The sequence below is a fragment of the Brachyhypopomus gauderio genome, chromosome 13, assembly GCF_052324685.1.
Source record: "Brachyhypopomus gauderio isolate BG-103 chromosome 13, BGAUD_0.2, whole genome shotgun sequence".
Lineage (NCBI taxonomy): Eukaryota > Metazoa > Chordata > Actinopteri > Gymnotiformes > Hypopomidae > Brachyhypopomus > Brachyhypopomus gauderio.
In genome coordinates this window covers 3,781,497-3,804,162 of record NC_135223.1, presented here as the reverse complement: position 1 = coordinate 3,804,162, position 22,666 = coordinate 3,781,497, and the positions used below count along the sequence as shown (strand labels likewise).

The window sequence follows — 22,666 nt, the reverse complement described above, 5'->3', positions numbered from 1 at the left end:
TGCACCAGTCAGTCTTATTTTAAGGCTCAGCGTTAAAGCTGTCATGTCCAAAGAAAGGTGTGAGAGTATTTCATAATCCTCTCGTAAAAATGCAAATGCTTAAAAGGCGTAAAGATGTGTATGCTTAATCAACCGATGGACGATATGGACAACATTTAATATTGCAATAAATTGGAAGCGTGCTATTATCATGCTATTTGATTTACCACATTGAAAACACTGCAATGTGCAATTCAATTAAATCTGATTTTATTTGCATAGTGCTTTTAATATTGTCTGTTGAAAAGCATATTTACAGAAATTTAGGCCCAGGTATTTATGGGCGAACCAATGGCCACTTCCCTAAGTAAGTGACACTGAATAGAATAATTTTAATCATTAATTATACAAATTGAATCATAAATGATACAAAATATGTTTACAACGAAGGCACACAAAAGGGACGATCCGCGAGCAAAAACAGCATTCAGTATTAAACGGTGGTCAAAATCCTTGGCGTTGAACAGACTGTAATGGGCACACAGGAGACATTAGACGTGAAAAAGTTCAGGCGCGCGACACGAGTTCGCGTGAAGCCCAGCAGCGCGCGCGCGCGCGGCGACGACACCGCTCACGCGCCCGCCTCACGTGCGCACACGGGAAATTGCGTAGGCAGAAAACGAAGTGACGTCAGGGGTGTTTTGTTGACATTCGTGTTTTTGTTGAGGAGCGCACGAGAGCCGTTCGTGGTCGGATGGTAAGCGCTTCGGCGTCTGCTGAACTCGGCACAACTGTCCGTCAACCAGCTGGTCAAAATAGTTTTATTTTTGTAACAGACCCCAATAAACGTTGATGTACGTGAATAATCTGTGGTCTAAGGGGCAGCTTGACGGACAGCTAGCGCTGCTAGGGTAGTCGGCTGGTATGCTAACGTGGCTAGTAGCCAGCTAGCGCCCCACGCTAGCGTAGACCCCTGTGTGATGGTTTTGGCAGGTTAAACGGCCATTGATTGCAAAAGTTACAATATTAAATTAATATATAAACTATTTCTGGTGAGAGTGCGTCTAATTTTAGATAGCTGACTAGCCTGACTAGCTATATTATTACAGCTGAACACACACTGTCTTGTCCTGTCATGGTAAAGTCACATCTTAGGGTGAATCAACTGCTCTTCTCATTTCTCAGCGGTCTGTTGTAGGAAATAGTTCGTTATCCCGGTGAGTGTTAGACTTCCAGTGGTCATTTATCTTATGAAATGTTAACCAACTGATAGAAGATCACACAGCCACGTTACACAAATAACTGAGGATTGGAGTTCATATTTCAATGGTGATGTTTTTGGTTTGGCTATCTACCAGTTACCCCGAGGAACGAGATGTGCCTGCACGCATGTTGTCTGTCTGGGTAGACGTGAACGTGAGATTATTCTCCCTTCCACTGTAACTACGGTTCATTTACCGTGTTTCCCATAAGGACCTGTCGTGAGCTGTGTAGAGGATGAATATAAAGCACAATGGCTGATTTTGAAGCCTACCAGGAGTACCAGAGAATAGATGACTACGAGGAGGATTCACCTCCGGGAGAGGAGGACTTGCTGATTCACGTTCCAGAGGGGCTGCGAGGTACTGCCACATCGCGTCATTTGTTTCCCTAAAACCAATAAAAGCACTCGATTGCATCCGAGAGGAGTCTATACGCAACATTTAATGCACATATTATGGCATCTGATTGAACTTTTCTTCCTTCGATTTTTAGATTCCTGGCATCATATCAAGAACCTTGACAATTTCTTCACTAGAATATCCTTTCTCACTGAATGTCTTTGATGTTTTACTAGTTTTTTGATTAGCATGAGTTTGTATTTAAGCCATTTTGGAGATCAGAAACATTTGATCTCCAGAAAGTGGAGTGTGTTCTGTGATATTTAGTTGCAGTCCTGTGACACACATTTAATCCACAAAAAGTATTGATTCTGTACTGTACTGTAATTTATAAAGAGAACAGGTGTAATCTGAAAGTGTTCATGTCTAAGTAACATTGGCATTAAGTCTAAACTCTTGTCACAGCAGCAGTGATTGTACTAAATGAATCGGTCTGATTCCTTAATAAATATGCTCACATTTATCATTTCCATCAGAAGAATGGCTTTGCGTGCATGATGTTATCAGAGTTCTTTGAACTCGTGTAAGTACATGTTGTTTTTGTGTTGCATGCAAGTGTAACCCAGATAAAAGCCTGCCGCGTTTGATTTGAGAAGCAAATGTGTAAATATATGAACGCAAATTGTTTGCTTTGTTTGGACTCCCTCCCCATCCAGGCAGTTCCTGTTTGTGGTCACATTTACAACCTTTCTGTTCAATTGTGTGGAGTACGATGTGCTGTTTGCCAACCGTGCTGTCAACCACACTGGCCAGAGTCTCAACCCGCTGGACAGGAGTAAGGTCACACTGCCTGATGCCATCCTACCCAGCCAGCAGTGCATGGAGAGGTATGTGATGGACAGCAGACCAACGTTCACGTGTGAGGATCTCAGTGAGCATGGCTTGGGTATCTAGCGTTTTACCTTTCCTATATGACACAGTTAACTGAACCTCTTAAAGCCCTACGGCTGAAATTCATTTATATCGAGCTGCTGAACAATTCACATTTGTTAGCGTGTAATAAACTAAGATTAATAACTGAGTAATAAGCCATGTTTGGAAGAGATCAGATGGAGTGAGTGGGCAAAATAGAGAGTGATGATTGACAGCAGGATGAGTACAAGAGAAATGAGAGAAAAGGTTCTGTGTTTGGCTTATTTGGTTAAATGACACTAGAGTGGTATGTTGTTTTGATGTATTTCCTGTGGTCTGGTTTTGAGAGTTCAGGCTTTATTGTTGGTAATTAAAAGTCTTTTTTACTGAAGGGACCAAGCAAGATCCTTTTTTTTCATGGATCAATTTGCTTTAGTTGTGGGATCCTGTCGAGAGCCGAGAGCCAGTTTCTTTGGCACTCATCGTTACACAGTGTTTCATCCAGCTCTGTCCTTGGCAGGCCTGGTATGATCTGCACATACTTACACCGTAAACAGACCCCTTGGTTGCAACACCGGCAGGCAGAAGTTGCTTTCTCAGAGCTTGCTATTTCTGTGTCACTGAGATGGAAAGGACAGTTCATAACCGATTCTGGGAAGATCTGCTTTGCTTGTTTATTTATTGTCCTGCTGTTTACTTAATATTCATCTATTCTCTGCACCAGCCATCCTCACTTTTGGCCTGCTGGCTAAAGTGGCTTCCAGCAGCAATGTTTGTTTTGTGTTGATGTGGTCGTGGCCCGACTGGTCCAGAGGAAATGCGTGTGTGTGTGTGTGTGTGTGTGTGTGTGTGTGTGTGTGTGTGTGTGTGAGAACAGTTTGTGCCACCGAGGTTCTTGATGTTCTGCCTACTGAGTATTAAAGGAAGACAGAGTCAGCAGATGAAAACACACTTTCTTTACATCCCCGAAGTTTACAGAGCAAAGATTTGTAATGTGGGCTTTCAGTGGAATTCTTGTTGCCAGGATATAAAAGTGATCAGGTCCCCCACTAACACACAGGCACTCCTTACACATCGGAGGAGGTTGGTGCTTGTGTGGTCAGTATTATGTCAGTATTGGTGGTGTCTGTAACATGGGCATTGAGGATCTAGGGATCTCATAAACTCCTGGTCCCCTGAAGCTGGCGGTGTCCATCAGGTCACTGAGTGAAGTGCAGAGTAGATTGGTAAACATTTCCCAACACGATGAGGTCAACCAATCACAATCCGCCTTTTCTGGTCAGGATCCAAGGCAACAGCTGGATCATTTTCCTTCTCATAATGGCGGCCATCTTCTGGATCTATCGTCTGGGGAAGGTGATCTGCAATGTCCTGAGCTACTGGGAGATCCGTCAGTTTTACACAAAAGCCCTGAAGATCAGGATGGTAAGTGAAGCATGCTGCTTTCGCCGACTTGCTTGTGTGAACGAACCAAACGGACGAGCCACGCAGTAGAAACGCTCAGAGAAACGTCTCGGCGGAACACCCGCATAACCGTCGCGCGCGGTTCGATTGCGAAACGCCCGCGAACCGAACGAACGCCCGGAGCGCGAGCGAGAGCCGCGAGTCACCGCCGTGCCTTTGTGAACCGTTCCCCGACAGGACGAGCTGTGCAACTTCAGCTGGCAGGAGGTGCAGGGCCGGCTGATCAGCCTGCAGCGCGAGCAGCAGATCTGTATCCACAAGAAGGAGCTGACCGAGCTGGACATCTACCACCGCATCCTGCGCTTCAAGAACTACACCGTGGCCATGATCAACAAGTCCCTGCTGCCCGTGCGCCTGCGTCTGCCCTTCCTCGGCGACGTGGTCTTCCTCACCCAGGGCCTGAAGTACAACTTCGAGCTCATCCTCTTCTGGGGGCCTGGCTCGCTCTTCCAGAACAAGTGGAACCTGCATCCCAAGTACAAGCGGGCGGGGAACCGCCTGGAGCTGTCTCGCCAGCTCAGCCGCGTCATCCTGCTGGTGGGCGTGGCCAATCTACTGCTCTGCCCCTTCGTGCTGGTCTGGCAGGTGCTGTACGCGTTCTTCAGCTACGCCGAGGTGATCAAGCGCGAGCCGGGCAGCCTGGGGGCGCGGCGATGGTCCCTCTACGGACGCCTCTACCTGCGTCACTTCAACGAGCTGGACCACGAGCTGCAAGGCAGGATGGGCCGCGGGTACAAGCCCGCCGCCCGGTACATGAACGCCTTCGTGTCGCCGCTGCTGGCCGTGCTGGCGAGGAACGTGGCGTTCTTCTCCGGCTCCGTGCTCGCCGTGCTGATCGCGCTCACCGTCTACGACGAGGACGTGCTGACCGTGCAGCACATACTCACTGCCATCACCGTGCTGGGCGTGGTCATCACCATCACCAGGTGAGTCATCACCGTCGCCGGCGGGTCCTGCACGAGGGGGAGGGGCTTTCAGCTCTCTGTGAGCTTCAGCGTCTCAGAAATAGGTCATCGGCTGATTTTCTTAATTAAAGCCATCGATTTGTTTATAATTGGTCCTGCAGAAAAAATGATAGCAGTCGCAATGTTTTACCCAGAATCGCTTTAGAGAGTTTACAGTTTATGCAAATGACATTTTAGCAGCAATGTAAAATCTTTGCCAACGGAAACAAGCAATTGAAAATCCATTTTCACTGTCACTACCCTAGATGAGTTTAGAGTTAACGCCAGAAGATCGCCTTTTCTTATTTTTACTACGTGCGGTTGCTGTGTTCTTGCATCATGTGGGTTAAGGCACACATGCACGTGAACTAAACCCAGTAGTTGTGCCATTTCAAAAGTCAAAAACTTCCAGTAGATGCTGGTCTGGGTGAGGTTTCTCTTGAACCTGATGTGCACATGGTTTAGCAGTTTTGGCAGAATGCTAAGGCCACATTTTCTGTAACAACTAGACTAGACTCAGACTAGGTATTTTCTTAACTTTAAAAACACGGTAGAGAGTTCTGTAATAATAATAATAATAATAATTATGATAATTATGATTAGTAGTGAATAAAAGGGTTATTACACTGTTGATGTGGTCTCAGCAGCAGTGCGATGGCCTTGGATGTGTATTACATGGTGTGTGGTTTCTCTCAGGTCCTTTATCCCGGACGAGCATATGGTGTGGTGCCCGGAGCAGCTGTTACAGTGTGTCCTGGCCCACATCCACTACATGCCGGACCACTGGAAGGGCAGCGCTCACAAGAGTGAGACGCGAGACGAGATGGCCCAGCTCTTCCAGTACAAAGCGGTGAGAGCCCGTTACTCATCATCATCATCATCATCATCATCACCACCACCACCACCAGAATCACTGGAAGTTTGGGATGTTTGGTTGTATTTAGGAATAGTTGTTGTTTTTGTTTGTCGGTTTTGGTTTAATGTCGGTCATCTTCGCCGCACGGTCATTAGTCATTTGGTGATTTCCTGTGAAGATGCGAGTCAGGGGTTTTGGTGCTGGGTTCCTGCAGGTGTTCATACTGGAGGAGCTGCTGAGCCCCATCGTCACGCCCTTCATCCTCATCTTCCTCCTGCGGAACAAGTCCCTGGAGATCATCGACTTCTTCCGCAACTTCACCGTGGAGGTGGTGGGCGTCGGCGACATCTGCTCCTTCGCTCAGATGGACGTCCGCCGTCATGGCAACCCACAGGTCTGCATGGCTGTAGTATATGGCCTTTTGATTTAGTGTGTGTGTGTGTGAGTGAGTGAGAGAGAGAGAGAGAGAGAGAGAGAAGAGTGGGTGATTTGAGAGTGATTCAGAAGTTCTGAAGCCAGTGCTAGACCTCAAGTCTTTAAGTCCTAACTTGTAAAGTACCAATGTGTGATACGTGCAGTTGTAGCTTCTCCAGGTCGATCACAGTTTGACGTGTCTTGTCTCCTGCCCAGTGGATGTCGGAGGGCCAGACGGAGGCCTCCGTCTACCAGCAGGCGGAGAACGGCAAGACGGAGCTGTCGCTCATGCACTTCACCCTGAAGAACCCGCGCTGGCAGCCTCCACAGGACAGCTCCGTCTTCATCAGCCATGTGCGGGAGAAGGTGCAGCAGGACACGCCCTCCACCCAGCTCCTCCCCTCTGCCCAGCTCCTCCTCTCCGAGGCGCCACTCTGCACCTCCCTGTTCTCCAATGAGTCCGCCACCACCGCGGTGAGTCCCACGTCCGTGTGTGTGTTGGGCGGTGTGTGCCGGGCTTGCTGATGGTTGATCCGATGGTGCTAACTGATCCTAGAGGTTAATTAGTATTTACAGCTTTGCCACAAATCTCCATTTCTGTGTGGAATGTCCTTATAGACTGAGGTTCTCAAAGTTTTTTTGGTTTCTGTTACATTGGGTGGTGTAAACCAGGGGTTCTCAACTGGTCTCAGCCCGGGACCCAAATGTTCTCAGCTTTATACAGTACAAATGTCATAACCCCAGACAAAAAAAATTACTCAAGGAGCCAGCAGGTCCTAAAAGGAAAAAAATCAGGCGTCAATAACTTTATCTAGGTGTCATAATAATATACAAACTAATAAGCATTGCAACATTCACATCAGGTCAGCTGTTATTTAAGATCTCTGTTGTTCAACATGCCTGATGTCTTTCTCTTCCTTGTAACTGGGGTTAAGTTGGTGTCATGTTTGCATATTTGGAATTAGACGCATATTTTGGCACTTGTAAATTAAAGGTATTGAAGAAAGAATTCCGAATATGCGAACGTGAAACGAACTTTACCAAGTTTCCTAGTATGCATACGAGTGACTTTTGATTCCATTAAAATTAACTATGTACAGTTATAAAGGAGTGTACAGCATATCGTTTAACTTTTACAATACAAACTCAAAAGAAAATGGTGGATATTTTTCCAAAAAAAATCCTCACCAATAAAATAATAATGCTGTTGTACCTGTCGCCACTGGCGAGTGAAATAATTATATTACTCGCAAATTAATATTTATGGTCGGGATTGCAACCATTTTAGTCACAGTTTGGAGCCCTGACATGTGCCTCTGTCTTTTTTCAAGATAAAAGATGAGTACTAAATTAGAAGAGTAGCATATTAATTTTTTTTACAAGCCGTCCGCGACCCAAACGTGGAGAATCACTTGTGTAAACCTTAATAAAAATGATTCCCCCCCCATGTAAGCTATAGAAAACCTTTTCTGTTCAATCTACATCACAATATGAGAACATGTTTCTGGATATTTTCTTCCAGAGAGACTGCTTGTAGCTTGGTTGGTAATTTCATGGGCTGTGAGTCACACGTTCAGCCTACAACAGGCTGGGACTTGAATCCCTTCAGCTCCATCTAATCTCTCCCTGCATTATTTCCGTCTGGTTTCTCCCTGTGTTTATTTCTGTTTCTGATTACCGCTGGCCTATGTCTGATTCTGTGTCTGACTACACTGCCCTCTGTCTGATTCTGTGTCTGATTACCACTTCCCTATGTCTGATTCTGTGTCTGACTACACTGCCCTCTGTCTGATTCTTTGTCTGATTACCACTGCCGTAGGTCTGATTCTGTGTCTGACTACACTGCCCTCTGTCTGATTCTGTGTCTGATTACCACTGGCCTCTGTCTGATTCGGTGTCTGATTACAACACCTGTGTGTCGTTGTGACCCCACTGCAGCCCGACAGTCTCCTGGCTAGTGTGCTGGCTCACCCAGTGCTGACAGGTGTGGCCGGCCGTGGTCGCCGTGGCATTTCCTCCTCCCAGCAGCCCCATGCTGGCCACGCCCACTCCCACCACCTCCTGCACTCCCACCATCATGACGGCGTCACCCACCGCGGCGACCACGCCGTCGCCAACAGGTGACCCCCCCCGCCTATCACCCTGACAACAGTGTGTGCAGTTATTAAAAGTAATCACGCAGGCAACAATGGTTGGATTAGATGTTCTGTCTCTCTGCAGACAGCTAGCCTACCAGGGTTGTTTATTTTAAGCCAAATTAAGGCAATAGCTCTGTGTCATTTGAGTAATTGGCTAATTAAATAGGAATTAAAACTGCAATGCTAATAACTAAATAATTAGCTTCGAACTGAAGAATTGATTTTCATTTGTACAATGAAACAGTAATTCTCTGTCATTAGGGGGAAAAGTTATGGAAATTAAGCAGCATCGCTGATTGGCCCTTATCAGGGTGAAACTGCAGCTAATTGGCTCATCCATCTCTGTTTTAAATTAGCATGTCTGCCAGCGACTCCAGGCTGTTGGGCCAGTCCAGCTCAGCCCTGCTGTCTGAGTTTGCCTCTGCAGAGATGAGCCTGCATGCCATATACATGCACGAGGTAAGAGTCTCGTTAGAAAGCCGTTATGGTGTACTGCAGACTGCACAGGAAGCCGAAGAGCATTGTAAGGGTCCATTGATAAATTGTAGTTTGTTTAACCCCATTGTGGCCCAGTTTTGCTCCTCTTAATGTTGTATGAAATGCATAACCTCCCTTTTATGGACACATGTCAAGAAAGCACCTAAATATCTGTAGTAGCAGTGTTGGTCGTTAATATCATTGCATCCGTTTTACCAACTCCATTGGCTCTATTACTGTTCTGATATATGGATGTTGTGGGCGTGACTCATGTGTTTTGTAGGTCCACCAGCAGAAGTTCCAGTCTCAGCGTGGACCAGGCCTCTTACAGCCTCCTGTGCCCATGAGGGACTTGGCTGCCAGTGCAGGTATATCTTGTATTTCAACTGAACACACTTTAAAAACACATTGATCATGAATAAGGCTTTGAGGACTTTTAATTTGAAGTGACCAGAGCCCATAGTGACCACGATCTTGGTGTACTGCATCTTTGGCCTGAGAAATCAACCGTAGCTGTCGAATACTCCTAGAACGGTAATGAGCAAAGATGGGATGGAGAATAATGAATCCTCACTTCCTGTCCAGCGCCGGGACCTCCGACGCAGACGATCCACACAGCCAGCCTGGCCGTGCCTAGCCCTCTCCGGCTGGGAGGGTGGACAGAGGAGGAGGAGGAGGAGGAAGAGGAAATCAACAACAGCTCCGTGCTGGACCAGAGTCAGACCAGCAGGGGGAGCAGCTGAAGTGCCTTACAGTTCCTAGGGTGTGTTCCCCACCAAACGTCTCTGAGGCAAACATACCAGACGCCATCTCGCTGTCTGTCCGTGTGTCTGTCCCTCATTCTCATTCATCCACTCTTCAGAGGACTCCGTGCATCATTTCACCAAACCATATGTGAATCCTAAACACAGTACTGGTGCTCAAAGTCTTAACGTACTGATTTTGTACTGATTTATCATCAGCTCGGCACTGCTGTGTTAACCCATGCCCTGCCTTTCCTCTCCCTGTTTCTCTATTTGCAGTCTTTGCATTCGTTTTTAGGAAGAACGTGGTGACCTTAGTCTAGTCGGAGGCTTTTTGATCAAACGCACGGGGCGGCCCTGGGGTCCGAACCTTCGCCGTGTCTTCCAGCCCCGGGGGGGCCGCGCCGGTCCAGGCCGCGCGGTACGTCTCCTGCCTCGCCCCTCGCCTCGTTTAATCACAAGTACGTTTTGTCCGGAGGACTGCCTTCTAGCTTGATTTGTGCGGGTGTTTGTTTCGAGCCCTTAGCTGTGTTTCGCATTCAAGGGCTTCAGTGATGCTAGAAATGTCAGCTTGATGGCGAATGTCAAATCAGGCGTGCGCGTGGAGCGCCGCCCTTTGGGTATAAATCACTGATCAAAACACTAGTATATTGCTTGTATTACTTCATTGTGTGTGATGCCCTGACAGTAAATATTTTGTTTTGTGAACATTTCTCCTCAATGTAAAAAAAAAAAGAAAGACAGGAACAGAAAACCCCTACCTGACATCACCTGGTATGTTTATCAGTGCCTGTAATGGAAATGCTGCTTGTGTCTTCAATCCGTATCATTTTGCATCTGTGACTCATCAAAGGCACTGAGTTCCTCAGCCTGTTTGAGATGAACAAGAACACTGAACGTATTCACAGATCTCGTGAAGTGTAAGATGCCATGTCTCTGTTTCAAGCATCAGAGCAAATGTAATTTTACTTTAATTCTACAATTTTACTTTACAGAGGTGCTGACATTTACAAGTTCTGGACACGATTCATCATTTGGTGTTTCTCGAACCAAGTTCTGGTTAATGTAACTCTCAACCTATCTCAACATTTTACTGTCCAAATTTAATACATTGTGAAACTAGAACATTTGCTATGGGATAATTAAAACATTTAACAACTATTAAAACAGAGGTAGCGTAAATATTAAGGAAAACAGAAATAACAAGAGCATGTAATTGAACCACTAGTGAACTCATCTGCCACCAGTAGAGGTCCTCGTAATGGAGATGTGACAGTGTTACGGTAGACCACCATGCGACATGTCTGTGTGGTTAGATCCAGTGTACTGTAAAACTAGGAATACCTTCTGAACCAACATGACAGTGGGGACAGTTGTATCCACTGATGTTTTACTGGTGATTTCTCATTAGCTAAATATCCCTGTAGTGCTCATGCAACATGTAGTTGGTCCTAAAAAGATGGTTTCTTACTTTTAAAGGAAAATTTGAATGTCCCTCTCCACCCCAGACATTTTCTGCATGTTTTAGTGTTTTAAAAAAGATGCCTGTTTTTTTTGTGTGTGTGTGTGTGTGTATGTGTGTGTGCGCGCCTGCCTCTGAAGAATGACACAGCATAAAAATTAGCTCCCATGGGCTGGTAGAGGGACCAGAAGAGACCGTCGTTGCTTTTAGAAAGACAGTTCTGTCGTGTTGTTATTGCAGAGGCATGACAGACAGATGGTTATAGCATTCTGTGAAACCTATAGAGAGAAAAAAAACTTACATTTTCATTTGACAGCTAATTAGTTAACTGATTAATTAGGTAATCCCTAGCTCTCCCTCAAACTTGAGGCACTGTCAATTAGACAAGTAAAATTAATAGATTTTATTAATCTGCTCTCTCGTCGTCTTCAGATAAATATGGCTCCGTTAAATATGACGGGCATACCTTGATCAAGCCAGAAGGCTGTGTCCGTTTCTCCACTCGTGTTCTCTCTCCGAGCACGCACTGCTTTGCAGACCTGCCGTGCCCAGCAGAGGGCCTCGGTCTAAGGGCCTGATCCGCATGCCCGTGGCCCGTAGGAGACGGAGCGTCTCCCGTGGCTGTGTGGGAATCCCATGCAAGCCCTGCTGATGCTCTCTGGAGAGATTGAACAGCCACATTTGTGCCTCTGACGTGTAGGCAGTGATTATAGGCCTTTATTTTTTCCCGTTTTGTTTTGGGGGATTTTACAGTGCAGACACATCAATAGTTTTCGTAAGTTGAAATACCTCCCAATGGGTGTTGGAAAACTCAACCAGTTTATGTACAGTATTTATTTTGGCAGGTATAGTATGTCATCACATTTTTACTGCAGTTGGAAGTCAGAGGGTATGATTTATCTGACAAAAACTATTCACGTTTGGCCTCTTAAAACTGTTCTGAGTTTAATGTTGTGTCATGGCACTCATGGGCAGGAAAACTGATTATCTGCCCCAGTTTCAGAGTGATAACTGACTTTTGTGAAAAGGAACTGATTTATTTAATCTCCGTTATCCTCATGTCCACTGTAAGCAGTCTGATAAACGACTGTGCAAGGTGCTATATATTTTGTTTGGTTGGTATTAATATTTATCTTTTTTTTTATTTTTCTGACTGTTTTGTCTGATTAAAGCAACTATTTAAAAATAAACCATACCCAAAAAGGTGGGGGTTTTATTTCGGTGAACAATTCTGATACTTCATTGCATGCTGAAGATTCTTTGTCATATAGCTCTTTGTATTTTAGGGCTAAAACGACCAATAGTAAAATTCTCATGAAACTATTATGAAACACAAACTGGACAACATAATTTGTGAGTGACATTCAATGTAGACACCATATTTACTGTCAATGAGTGTTGTGGAGAAATGCATTGATTTTACTAAAAAGAACTTACCTAAATCTTAGGGCAGTGAAAGTGTCCTGTATTAAAAACAGATGTAAATACTGTAACTAGCCACTGAATGCATACGTGTTTGTTGTTAACGTGTGACTCGGATGTTTTGGTGCAAGGTATTGACTTGCGTGTGTTGAGAGTTCCTTTGCACAATATATATTTGCGCTCGGAGTTAGTTACCGGTATGGTTAGGGTTGCTGTGAGGGAGAAATTACCGGTGAATGGAATAACGTTTATTCTCGGTAACGATTTGGCGGGTAGTAAGGGTTGGTCCGCCCCTGAAGTCGTGTCAGAGCCAGAGGAGAGTGTTTCAGACAGTTTGTTAACGGAATTTCCTTCTGTTTTTAAGACGTGCGTGCTCACCAGAGCCCAGGCACGAAAATACGCGGAAGTCGATGGACTATCCGATTCGTTTATGTGCAGTGATACACCTACACAGACCACGGATTCGAATGAAACCGAACCGTGTCCGTTCGACTCATTTACATCGACTCTTGGCCGAGACAAACTCATTGAGGCACAGCAGAAAGACAACACTTTATCCACTTGTATAGCAAGCGTATCAACTGATGGGAATTTCAGTACGCGTTCAGTAGCCTACTACCTCGAGAACGGTGTTCTGATGCGTAAATGGACTCCTCCTGATGCAAGCACGGATCAGGAGTGGAGAACTGTACATCAGGTGGTCGTACCGCAACCATATCGGTCCCACGTTTTGAGTCTTGCTCATGACCATGTTTTATCTGGACACCTAGGTGTTAGAAAAACGTATCTACGTTTGTTGCGACATTTCTTTTGGCCCATGATGAAACGGGATGTAAATCAGTTTTGTCGCTCATGTCATGTGTGTCAAGTGGCTGGTAAACCGAATCAGGTGGTTCCGCCTGCCCCTTTAAAACCTATTCCGGTGTGTGGAGAACCCTTCGAGCGCGTTCTCATTGACTGCGTGGGTCCACTCCCCAAAACGAAGTCAGGATATGTTTATATGTTGACCATTATGTGTGTTGCCACCCGTTATACTGAGGCTGTTCCCCTTCGTTCCCTTAAGGCTCCCGCGATAGTGAACGCGTTGATTAAATTCTTCACCACTTTTGGTCTCCCTAAACATGTACAGTCCGATCAAGGAACAAATTTTATGTCCAGATATTTCCAAAAGGCCATGAAACAAATGGGAATTCGTCATCAGGTATCTAGTGCTTATCACCCAGAGTCACAGGGTGCCCTAGAAAGGTTTCACCAGACCCTTAAATCCATGTTAAGGACGTATTGCCTATCCCACAGACAAGATTGGGATACAGGCTTACCACTTCTTTTATTCGCTGTTCGGACCACTCCGCAGGAGTCGCTTGGTTTTAGCACAGCTGAATTGGTGTTTGGACACACCTTGAGAGGTCCGCTGAAGGTTTTGCAGGAGGAAATGTTAACCCCTGATCCCTCTCCATCCGCTCCTACTAATGTTCTTGATTATGTTAGTGAGTTTCGTGAACGTCTAAGAACACTATGTGCTCTAGCACATCAGGCGCTTAATAAAACTCAGGGCCGAATGAAGGCTCGTTTTGATGTACGTGCCGTACCGCGCTGTTTTAACGTGGGAGACAAGGTGTTTGCTCTATTACCACTGTCCGGTTCTGCCCTACAAGCGAGATTTGTAGGACCATTTGTTATTGAGTCCCGTCTAAGTGACACAGACTATGTGATAAACACGCCAAACCGCAGGAAAAAGACCCGCGTTTGTCATATGCTTAAGCCGTACGTAGCACGTGACGTTGCCGAGGATGACGTTGCCTTCTTTGTTGGTTACCCCTGTTTCCTCTGAATACACTCCTGAGGTGGATGAGTTAGTTATTCGTGGTACCGGTCTTCCTTCTGCTCGTCTGTCCAATTCAGAATCCTTAAAAGAACTCCCCTCTATGTTACAGCATCTTCCTGAGTCAGCACAAAACGTTGTCGTAAGTCTGATACATAAATACCTCTCTGTGTTCGCTGACATACCTTCACGAACTTCAGTCATTGAGCACGACATACAAGTCGGGACTAACACACCGGTGAGACAGAACGCTTACCGAGTGAACCCAACTAAACACGCTATTATGAAACAGGAGGTTGAGTACCTGTTGAAAAATGGATTTGCTGTACCTAGTTCCAGTCCATGGTGTTCACCCTGCTTGCTGGTGCCTAAACCCGATGGCACTTTTCGGTTCTGTACAGACTATAGAAAGGTCAACTCTGTAACAACCACTGATTCATTCCCACTCCCCCGTATAGATGACTGCGTGGATCGAATAGGTAATGCACAGTTCGTTACAAAACTCGACTTGCTCAAGGGCTATTGGCAAGTTCCGTTAACCAAAAGGGCCTCAGAGGTTTCGGCATTTGCTATTCCTGGTACATTTCTGCAGTACACTGTTATGCCTTTTGGGTTGAAAAACGCCCCGGCGACATTTCAACGACTTATGAACAGTGTGTTAACGAATATTGAGGGATGTGACGCTTACTTAGATGATGTCATTGTATATACCGACACATGGGAGGAACACATGCATACTCTTGAGAAGGTATTTCTCACATTCCAGGAGGCGAGTTTGACCATAAACCTCGCTAAGTGTGAGTTTGGTCATGCCACAGTGACCTATTTGGGGAAACGAGTAGGCCGTGGTGTGGTTCGTCCAGTAGAAGCAAAGGTTCAAGCTATTGTTGAATTCCCTGTTCCACAAAGCAAGAGGGAGATTAGGCGTTTCCTCGGTATGACGGGGTACTACAGAAGTTTCTGCAGAAACTTCTCGGATGTTGTGCTACCCCTTACAAACCTATTACGTAAGTCCACCACATTTGAGTGGCCCCCCACCTGTCAGTCGGCGTTTGAGGCCGTAAAACGGTTGTTGTGTTCGTCTCCTGTCCTTTCCGCCCCAGACTTCACAAAGACCTTCAAATTAGAGGTTGATGCCAGTGAGACTGGTTGTGGGGCTGTGTTGTTACAGGAGGATGCTTTGTGTGTCGATCACCCCATTGCATATTTTTCAGCCAAGTTCAATCGCCATCAGTGTCACTACAGTACAATAGAGAAGGAAGCCCTCGCACTACTACTCGCCATTCAACATTTCGAAGTATACATCGGCTCTAGCGCCCTTCCAATCACTGTGTACACCGACCATAATCCTCTTGTGTTTCTGTACAGGATGTCCAACACCAATCAACGACTGATGCGGTGGTCTTTAATCTGCCAAAATTTTAATTTGGACATCAAACACAAAAGAGGCAGTGAAAATGTTGTGGCGGATTGTTTGTCTCGTGCTGGGACCCCCTAGTTCACTCTTATGGGTGGGGGTGTTACGGCCCTGGGGTCGATGTAGAAGTGTTTCTATATAGTTCACTAGGGCTGTCACAGCGCACGCTATGTGTGAGCGCCGCACGTTGTGTGTGTGAGTTGTTTCCCCAGGCAACGCGTCCAATCGCGCTCCGCTGCAACGGTGTCGACGTTCGTTGGCTGTCTGGCGTCACACCACTACCTTGCGACAATCCCGTTGGCTGCCCCTGCTGTCATCAACCCTACTTAAACCGGCCCGGGAATGAAGACAAGGAGGGTGGCAGGAAGGAAAGATTAAGAGTGGTTCGCATTTTGAGATTTTTGTATGGTTAAGACAGTTTGTTCGTGGTGTTCTGAGTGTATGTGTGGAAGTGTTTGTTGATGTATTTTTGGATTCTGTGTCGGCTATGATCTACGCTTCTCCATTGACTACGATTACGGTTTCCCCCCTCAATATAAGTCTGGTCGCCTATTGTATATAGCACACTGTACATAGCCTGTATATTCACTTCTTGGGTTTTCTCAGTGGTTGGGACGTAGGGAGTTGAGGCTATTTTTGTTCCGTTTTGTCCTCTGTTTAAGGTTAGGGAGTTAGGGTAGGTTTTTGTATATTTTCTTTATTCTTTCTGTCAAATAGGAAGTTAGCCATTCTGTTGTGTTTCCAAGTTGTTATTTTTTTTTAGCCATATCAACTCCTGAAGCCTATTGTCCCGCCACAAATACACATTTTCCTTCATCATAAATATTTCTCCGTCTTTACCTGTTACGATCCGGTAGCCTAGGCCGGGTCGTAACACTGATAAGGGAAAATCAACACGAGGAGCTTTTTGTATTTTCACTTGCTACCTGTAGTGACAGACACTGGGACAAACACTTCTTTAAGAGATGGTTAAATATATTGTTTATTATATAGGTTAATTTACACTTCACCACTGACTGTTTTAAAATGTGTATATATGTGCTAGAAATCACATTATAGTTGATATAAAACAAAACAATTATACAGTATAGCTCAATGCAGAAGCGAAATTGAGAACATTTGGTGATGCTGTCCCTCACTCTGCTGTGGTCTGAGCACGGACCAAGCAATCAAACCAAACAGGCTTTTTGTGTGTGTAGACATGAGCATGCAGGGTAGAGAGGAAGACTCCTGTGGTAAATGTGGATTTCACCACAAATGGAAAAGTTTGATATATGCTTGGTGTGGTTTAACATGAACATCATGGGAGCTTCAAGAATATCAAACACTGTCCACATCCTGTCACTTTTAAACCTCACAAATGTAAATCGGCACTGCCCTCACTCGCAGACAGCAGACTGTGGGACAGGTGATTATTGAACAGAACTGAGCTCGCTTAAGCGTGGATTATAACAAGCAGTGAAATTTATTCACAGGTTTGGTTTGAGCAGCTTAATATGTGGGAGTTTCTTAATTGGGCCATAACTGAACTGAACTAACTATAGTCACATGAAGATGCTCTAAAACCTGAATCTACTCACACAAATGTCTGTATGACAAACTTTAAATGTCGTACGTGTTTGACAATGCCCAAATATATTGGCAATAAAATTAAAGAGACAAACAGAAATACAATGCATATGAAAAGTAGAATACTGTTAAGAGAGAGAGTTGAACCAGATTCTAATTTCACTCGTTTTCTTTTTCATTTCTTTTCTCTTGACAATTAATAGTTCAGACTGGAGGGTAATACATCTGTTTAACTAAAACATTATGCATATTATTGCACTTATATACATTTAAACAGACAAACATCTTCAATAATTTCAGCCTCATTCTTTTCAACACTGTGAGAGTCTTTTCCATCATACCATATACTCATAAAAACTTGTTGGCCAAAGGTTAAACTTGCTGCCAGTTTACCCAGTCTGGGATTTTGTGCGATGGTGTGACACTTTAGTTTATTTTCAGTGACAGCCTTCAAATAAAATCCAAGGTGTTCATATCTGTTTCACAAAAACACTGTCCCTCTAAATCTCTTTGATAATTGTACTAATATTTTAACATGAAACAGTAGGCTTTAAGATGATACTGAGTTATGCTAATAAAACCTGATAATTGTCTTTAGAATTTTAATCTATTTGTACTTATGGTGATGTCTGCGTTTGTATTCAGGCATTGATCTACTAACAGTGATTTCAGTTATTCTTTATGTATAGTGGTGTGAACTTACAGGTGGGTTGGAGTACATGAGTTTACATCACAGTTGCTGTCAAACCCTAACTATCTTCGTCGTGGCCCAACACCTGCGTCATCAACAGGCGAACTCCTCAAAGTTGCCTAAAGCCGGGTGACGAGGTAGCATGTTCGGCGCGAATCTGAGGCTGTCCGAGTGACTCCGGAGTGTGTCGCATGTGCTCTGGAGGAGAAGGGAGTGGGGGGGAGGGGAGAGGAGTTCAGATGTTGTGCAATGAGTCGATGACATTGCCGGAAGGAGGCGCATTTAAATGAGCGGTGCGAGGGATGCGAGTTCACAGAGATGTGGGAATGGGATTGGACCAGATTCACAGGGGGACGTGAAGGGAGTTGACAGAGATACCACAAAACACACACAAAGGAAAACGTCCACAGGCAAAGCATGGTTCAGAGATTGCACAAATATCATGTGGTCATGCATGTTATGACAGATAAAGTTTGGGATCCCCCCCCACCAGCCCCATATGAATATTTATATATCAGAGGGAGACAGACAAGTACAAGAGATGTGATGAATGGAGTTGAGTATGCATGAAAGGGAAGGGGGGAGAAGACATTCTTTCTTAGTCCTGGACTTAAGACTTTAGTACGGTCCAATCAACTACACCTTCATAGAATACACAGCCAGCCTGATCACAACACACTGTAGATATCTGGCCCAACATAAGCATCTCAATTGAAACATCTTTAAAAACACAATTTCTTTTTTTCTGGGTCCAAACTCATTTTATGTAGACCTGCAATGGCATCACAAAGGAATGCATCTAGTGATGCTATTCGATGCTGGCTTCATCCCAATGCCTTGGGTGGACCAATAGGGAGCTTGCTGCTTCCACTCTGACACATGTGGGGTGTTTGTTTACAGGGCATGATTCGCAAGTGCAACGTTCTCTGCCAAGGCTCAGGATGGCAATCTCTTTCAGTACCTAGTTCACGCAGATTCTGTGATCCCAAAAGATTACTTTGCTTAATAAGATCCCTCTTGTGCAGAGGAGACATTCCCACCCTTTGCAGCCTTGCAGGCTCAGATTTAGATGCATAGAATGGATCCCACTCCCAAGATTCCCCACTAATAACTCAATCCATACCTAAGGTGCAAAAGAGGCAGCATATATTCAGGGATTCATGATTCAATATGTAAGAACAGCAAGTTGGTCTTGGAGTTGGAAATGGGTTTACATACTGATCATTTCTTGCATTAATGCAGTATGTTTGAGCTAAACTGGCAGACTGCAGTTAGTTTTAAATGATTTTTTTTGTCACAATCAGAAGAAATGAGATTCAGATACTCATATCTAATAAACATCTAATAAGCTGTTATACAAGAAATACTGCTACCCATCTGGCATAGGTAAACCCAAATGAGATATCCAGTACTGCGTTTAACAGGTAAGACTACTGGCATTCCATGACTAAACATGTCTTCTGGTATTATATAACGATGCTGGAGGACCATCAGTTAAGAATCAGCACAATTACCGTTCAGTATTTTACCAACACAAATAGGTTATTGCAGTTTAGAGCAACCTGTTTCAGCACTAAAACCTTTTTACCTTCTTTAAGGGTTATAGATATTCATTTACAGTTGAGACACATCAGTAGCGCCTTGAGTCCACCCATAGTAAGTAATTATGCTTTCAGTGTTTTAAGCTCAATTCAGTCACCACTAGAAAATGTTAATTTAAAACTCTGACCTTTCAAGCGTAAAATGACTGAAACCACTAAATAAACACCATGGCCTCTAGGTAAATTGTTGGAAACACTTTGTTGTTTTCAGCTGTGAAAGCATTAGGGTGAGAAAGATGTGACCCCAGTGTAGATGTGCTGAACTTCTCATTTGCCACTATTGTGAATGTTGCGTGTTGACACTAGATGCCAATTTGCACAAGTGAAGTTCCAGTGGACACATATAAGCACCAAGTGAACACGTAGTTTACAAAAGCTTTAGATCCTTTCAGTTGAAGATATTTCACCTTACTCCTTGGCACTTGACACACAAGTACAATTGGCAAATTTAATAATGCTATTCATTCATCAAATCAAAGAAATACAGTAAAATTTCCAGTGCTGAATTAACACCCGTGGTATTTAATGACCTCTTACCATATTAATTTGTGTCCAACTGTATTTACGTAAACACTGTAGGTGTTAATTTAACCGTGGGTATTTTGCTGTGTGGGAATCAGGATTACTTTGGTAATACATTTCGCTAAAAGAAGCTCTGAATCTTTTTCTACACTTTGTGACAACAGAAATTCAAGTTAGTCTCCTCACCACATGCTCGATGTTGGAGGGTTTGTCTGCATATTCATATCTAATAAAAAAATTCAAAAAAGAAGAAAGGAAAAGTTGTAGTCACAAACATGTCTATTTCCCAAAAGCTCCGATGCCATGATATGTAGTAATTTTGGTCAATAAAACTGAATTTGCAGATCATTGTGCAGTTTTGAAATGTAACATTTAGTGCATGTTTCAAAAAATTTCATCACATGGCATCATTGTTAGGTTATTTCCTTCATGTTTGCTTAAGAAATCTATTTAGCACAAACATCCATAAGCTGTAGTTTTTGGGAAAGAGGACCAAGACAGTGACACAGACTGCTGAAAAAAGGGGAGAAACTAATCCATTTTTAATAGTTATTCATTTTACCTGAACTTGTTCAAATCATCATCATCGTCTTGAAAGCTACAGGATTCGAAAAACGTTTCTTAGAATGTTAGAAAATGACAGATTACCTGTACTCATTTATGGTTTCAGAAAGAAAAAAAAAACAATATACTGAAGAAGAATCAAAAGGAAGATGAAAGAATGAGATGCTAATGAGTATGTGTTGGGACAGATTAAGAGAATGAAGTGTAATTGCAGGTTTGCCAATGGTGCTGCTACCTGGGAACATGGTTAGATGTGACACCAGGGCTGGTTTGATTCTCGGAGTACTCCTGGAACACATACGATGATGAGAAAGATGAAGATGAGCAAACCTGGTGTGGGCTCGGTTCGGTCTCAGCTCAGCCTGAGGTAATGTCAAAACTCAAGTGACAGAAACATAGCACCCACTCGTGCCAGGGTGGGATTCTCTCCCCATCAGGTCAAAACCAGTACAAGAACTTCATGTTCTGAGTTTGCAGAAGTGAAACCGAACTGAGCCTAGTCCTGGACAACTCAAAATTATACAATGTGGGGTAGATAATGATAATTGATCTGTTCCAAAACAAGATTGACTTTTGTGAAATTTAATGCACAGTAATATTTTTTTTTTATGTACCAGCAGTAAGTGTATTTCAAACAATCCATTATTCAGAGATTTTTATATTTAGATGTATGTTGTATGCAGGTGAAGTTGTATGCAGGTGATTAGAGAGCAGCTGTCATCTCAGAGAAAATGTCTTTATAGGTGATGAATGATGGTAAATAATGAGTTATTCCAGGCCAATATTTGACAGTGCTGCGCACACAGTAACCATTCAGCTCTCCTCTATCAGCAGGATCAGACGCTTGCCTAGGCTATAGCAAATACATTTAATGCAAACACATTAATGAGTATTTAATACATTGTAAGTTTAGACTAACAGAAGGTCTGCTAAGGCACTGGCGCAGTAACGCCACCATCACTTTTTAATGGTACAGTATATTGAATTACATAGAATTTTGGAGACTACGTCATGATGTCACAGTGCAGTCCCTGACTCCTCCCTTCGGGCATGTGCGTCTGTTCGTTGTTGCGCCCTTCTATGTCCATATATGTCCTTCTGTGTGTTCCAGTATGTATCTGTGTTATTCATAGCACCTGTTCCTTGTCTCATCAACATCATGTCTTGGTTGTGTCTGTGTATTTAACAGGGTTCATACGGTCATGAAAAACCTGGAAAAGTTATGGAATTTGAAAATAGCAATTTCCAGGCCTGGAAAAGTTTTGGAAAAACTAAAAATACTCAAATGTTTTGGAAAAGTCATGGAAATTTTTTTGACACAATAAATGTATGTCGTTCCGATAACCAGAAGAAAAAATAAATATATATAATATAGCCATTTTTTTTTTCATTGTGCGGACCACTAACGTAACTTCACACATTAGTTCACTGCGTTAGCGTCGGACTCCAAGCGGAGCTGTAGATTGTACTTTGATGACATGTAAATCAGCGTAATGCTGGTAAATGCCGATTAAACAATGGCTGCTTCAGTTGGACAAATACAAGCTGTGGCTTGTGAAAGACAAGGACGCGTGCAAAATGTGCACAGTGTGGTTAACCAATTGTTAACGATGGGGTTAGAGACTGAAATGTCCGTCGTAAAGCAGTTTTCGTTGTTAAGCGTGACTAGATTTAGATACACTTTAATCCCTAATACAGTATAGAAAAAACTAACAACGTTCTTGTGCATACAGCATGAGAGAGCGATCGCGCTGCCTCAGTTTATCGTACACAACACTCCACTACACTCCACAACACTCAACAGTGCTGCCACTGCACCTCCGCGCGAAATTAAGAAAAGTTGGTGGTAACTCTGGTCCGTCGTTAACCAGACCCGTTGTTAAGCGGGGACTCACCAGCTTTGTAGTTGCGACTTATATTGATATTGAAAATACGGTAAATGTTTATTTTTTTCAATTAAACCACGTGGCTTTTCATTAATTTATGATATACTGTGGAATTTTGGCCTGAATTTTTTCTTATTTTTCATGTCTACACATATGTTTAGAGAATGTATAGTCATTGAAAT

General features: G+C 43.9%; 2 protein-coding genes across 4 annotated transcripts in view; one reads left to right on the top strand and one right to left on the bottom strand.

Moving 5' to 3' along the window:
* Nucleotides 1-585: 585 nt before the first annotated feature.
* atg9b (autophagy related 9B) lies at nt 586-10,351 on the top strand. Of its 2 annotated transcripts, none has more exons than XM_076970353.1 (15): nt 586-736; nt 1,453-1,601; nt 1,735-1,780; nt 2,101-2,163; nt 2,297-2,467; nt 3,776-3,917; nt 4,134-4,882; nt 5,597-5,750; nt 5,971-6,150; nt 6,387-6,644; nt 8,109-8,290; nt 8,665-8,767; nt 9,069-9,153; nt 9,371-9,548; nt 9,808-10,351. In XM_076970353.1, the coding sequence occupies exons 2-14, from the start codon at nt 1,493-1,495 to the stop codon at nt 9,526-9,528; spliced, it is 2,400 nt and encodes a 799-aa protein (XP_076826468.1). In that variant the 5' UTR covers nt 586-736; nt 1,453-1,492; the 3' UTR covers nt 9,529-9,548; nt 9,808-10,351. The 2 variants fall into 2 exon arrangements, with proteins under 2 accessions (XP_076826468.1, XP_076826469.1); XM_076970354.1 differs by lacking the exon at nt 586-736 and adding an exon at nt 1,093-1,196.
* Nucleotides 10,352-16,611: 6,260 nt separating this feature from the next.
* The window catches only part of LOC143473384 (acid-sensing ion channel 1C-like), a 40,547-nt gene continuing 34,492 nt past the window's right edge, over nt 16,612-22,666 (bottom strand). Inside the window, exons 10-13 of one of the 2 annotated variants that reach the window (XM_076970356.1) lie at nt 20,834-20,886; nt 20,597-20,632; nt 20,221-20,260; nt 16,612-18,109 (exon numbers count right to left, since the gene is read on the bottom strand). In XM_076970356.1, the coding sequence (XP_076826471.1) occupies nt 18,005-18,109; nt 20,221-20,260; nt 20,597-20,632; nt 20,834-20,886 (234 nt within the window). In that variant the 3' untranslated portion in view covers nt 16,612-18,004. The remainder of the gene's footprint in view (nt 18,110-20,220; nt 20,261-20,596; nt 20,633-20,833; nt 20,887-22,666) is intronic. The other variant, XM_076970357.1, reaches the window with a different exon arrangement.

What these genes read in the sequence shown, in the direction of transcription:
- atg9b (XM_076970353.1), top strand. Translation starts at nt 1,493, where the DNA reads ATGGCTGATTTTGAAGCCTACCAGGAGTACCAGAGAATAGATGACTAC. An exon ending in CGTTCCAGAGGGGCTGCGAG is followed by an intron (nt 1,602 to 1,734) that starts GTACTGCCACAT and finishes TTCGATTTTTAG; the next exon opens with ATTCCTGGCATCATATCAAG. An exon ending in ATGAGTCCGCCACCACCGCG is followed by an intron (nt 6,645 to 8,108) that starts GTGAGTCCCACG and finishes ACCCCACTGCAG; the next exon opens with CCCGACAGTCTCCTGGCTAG.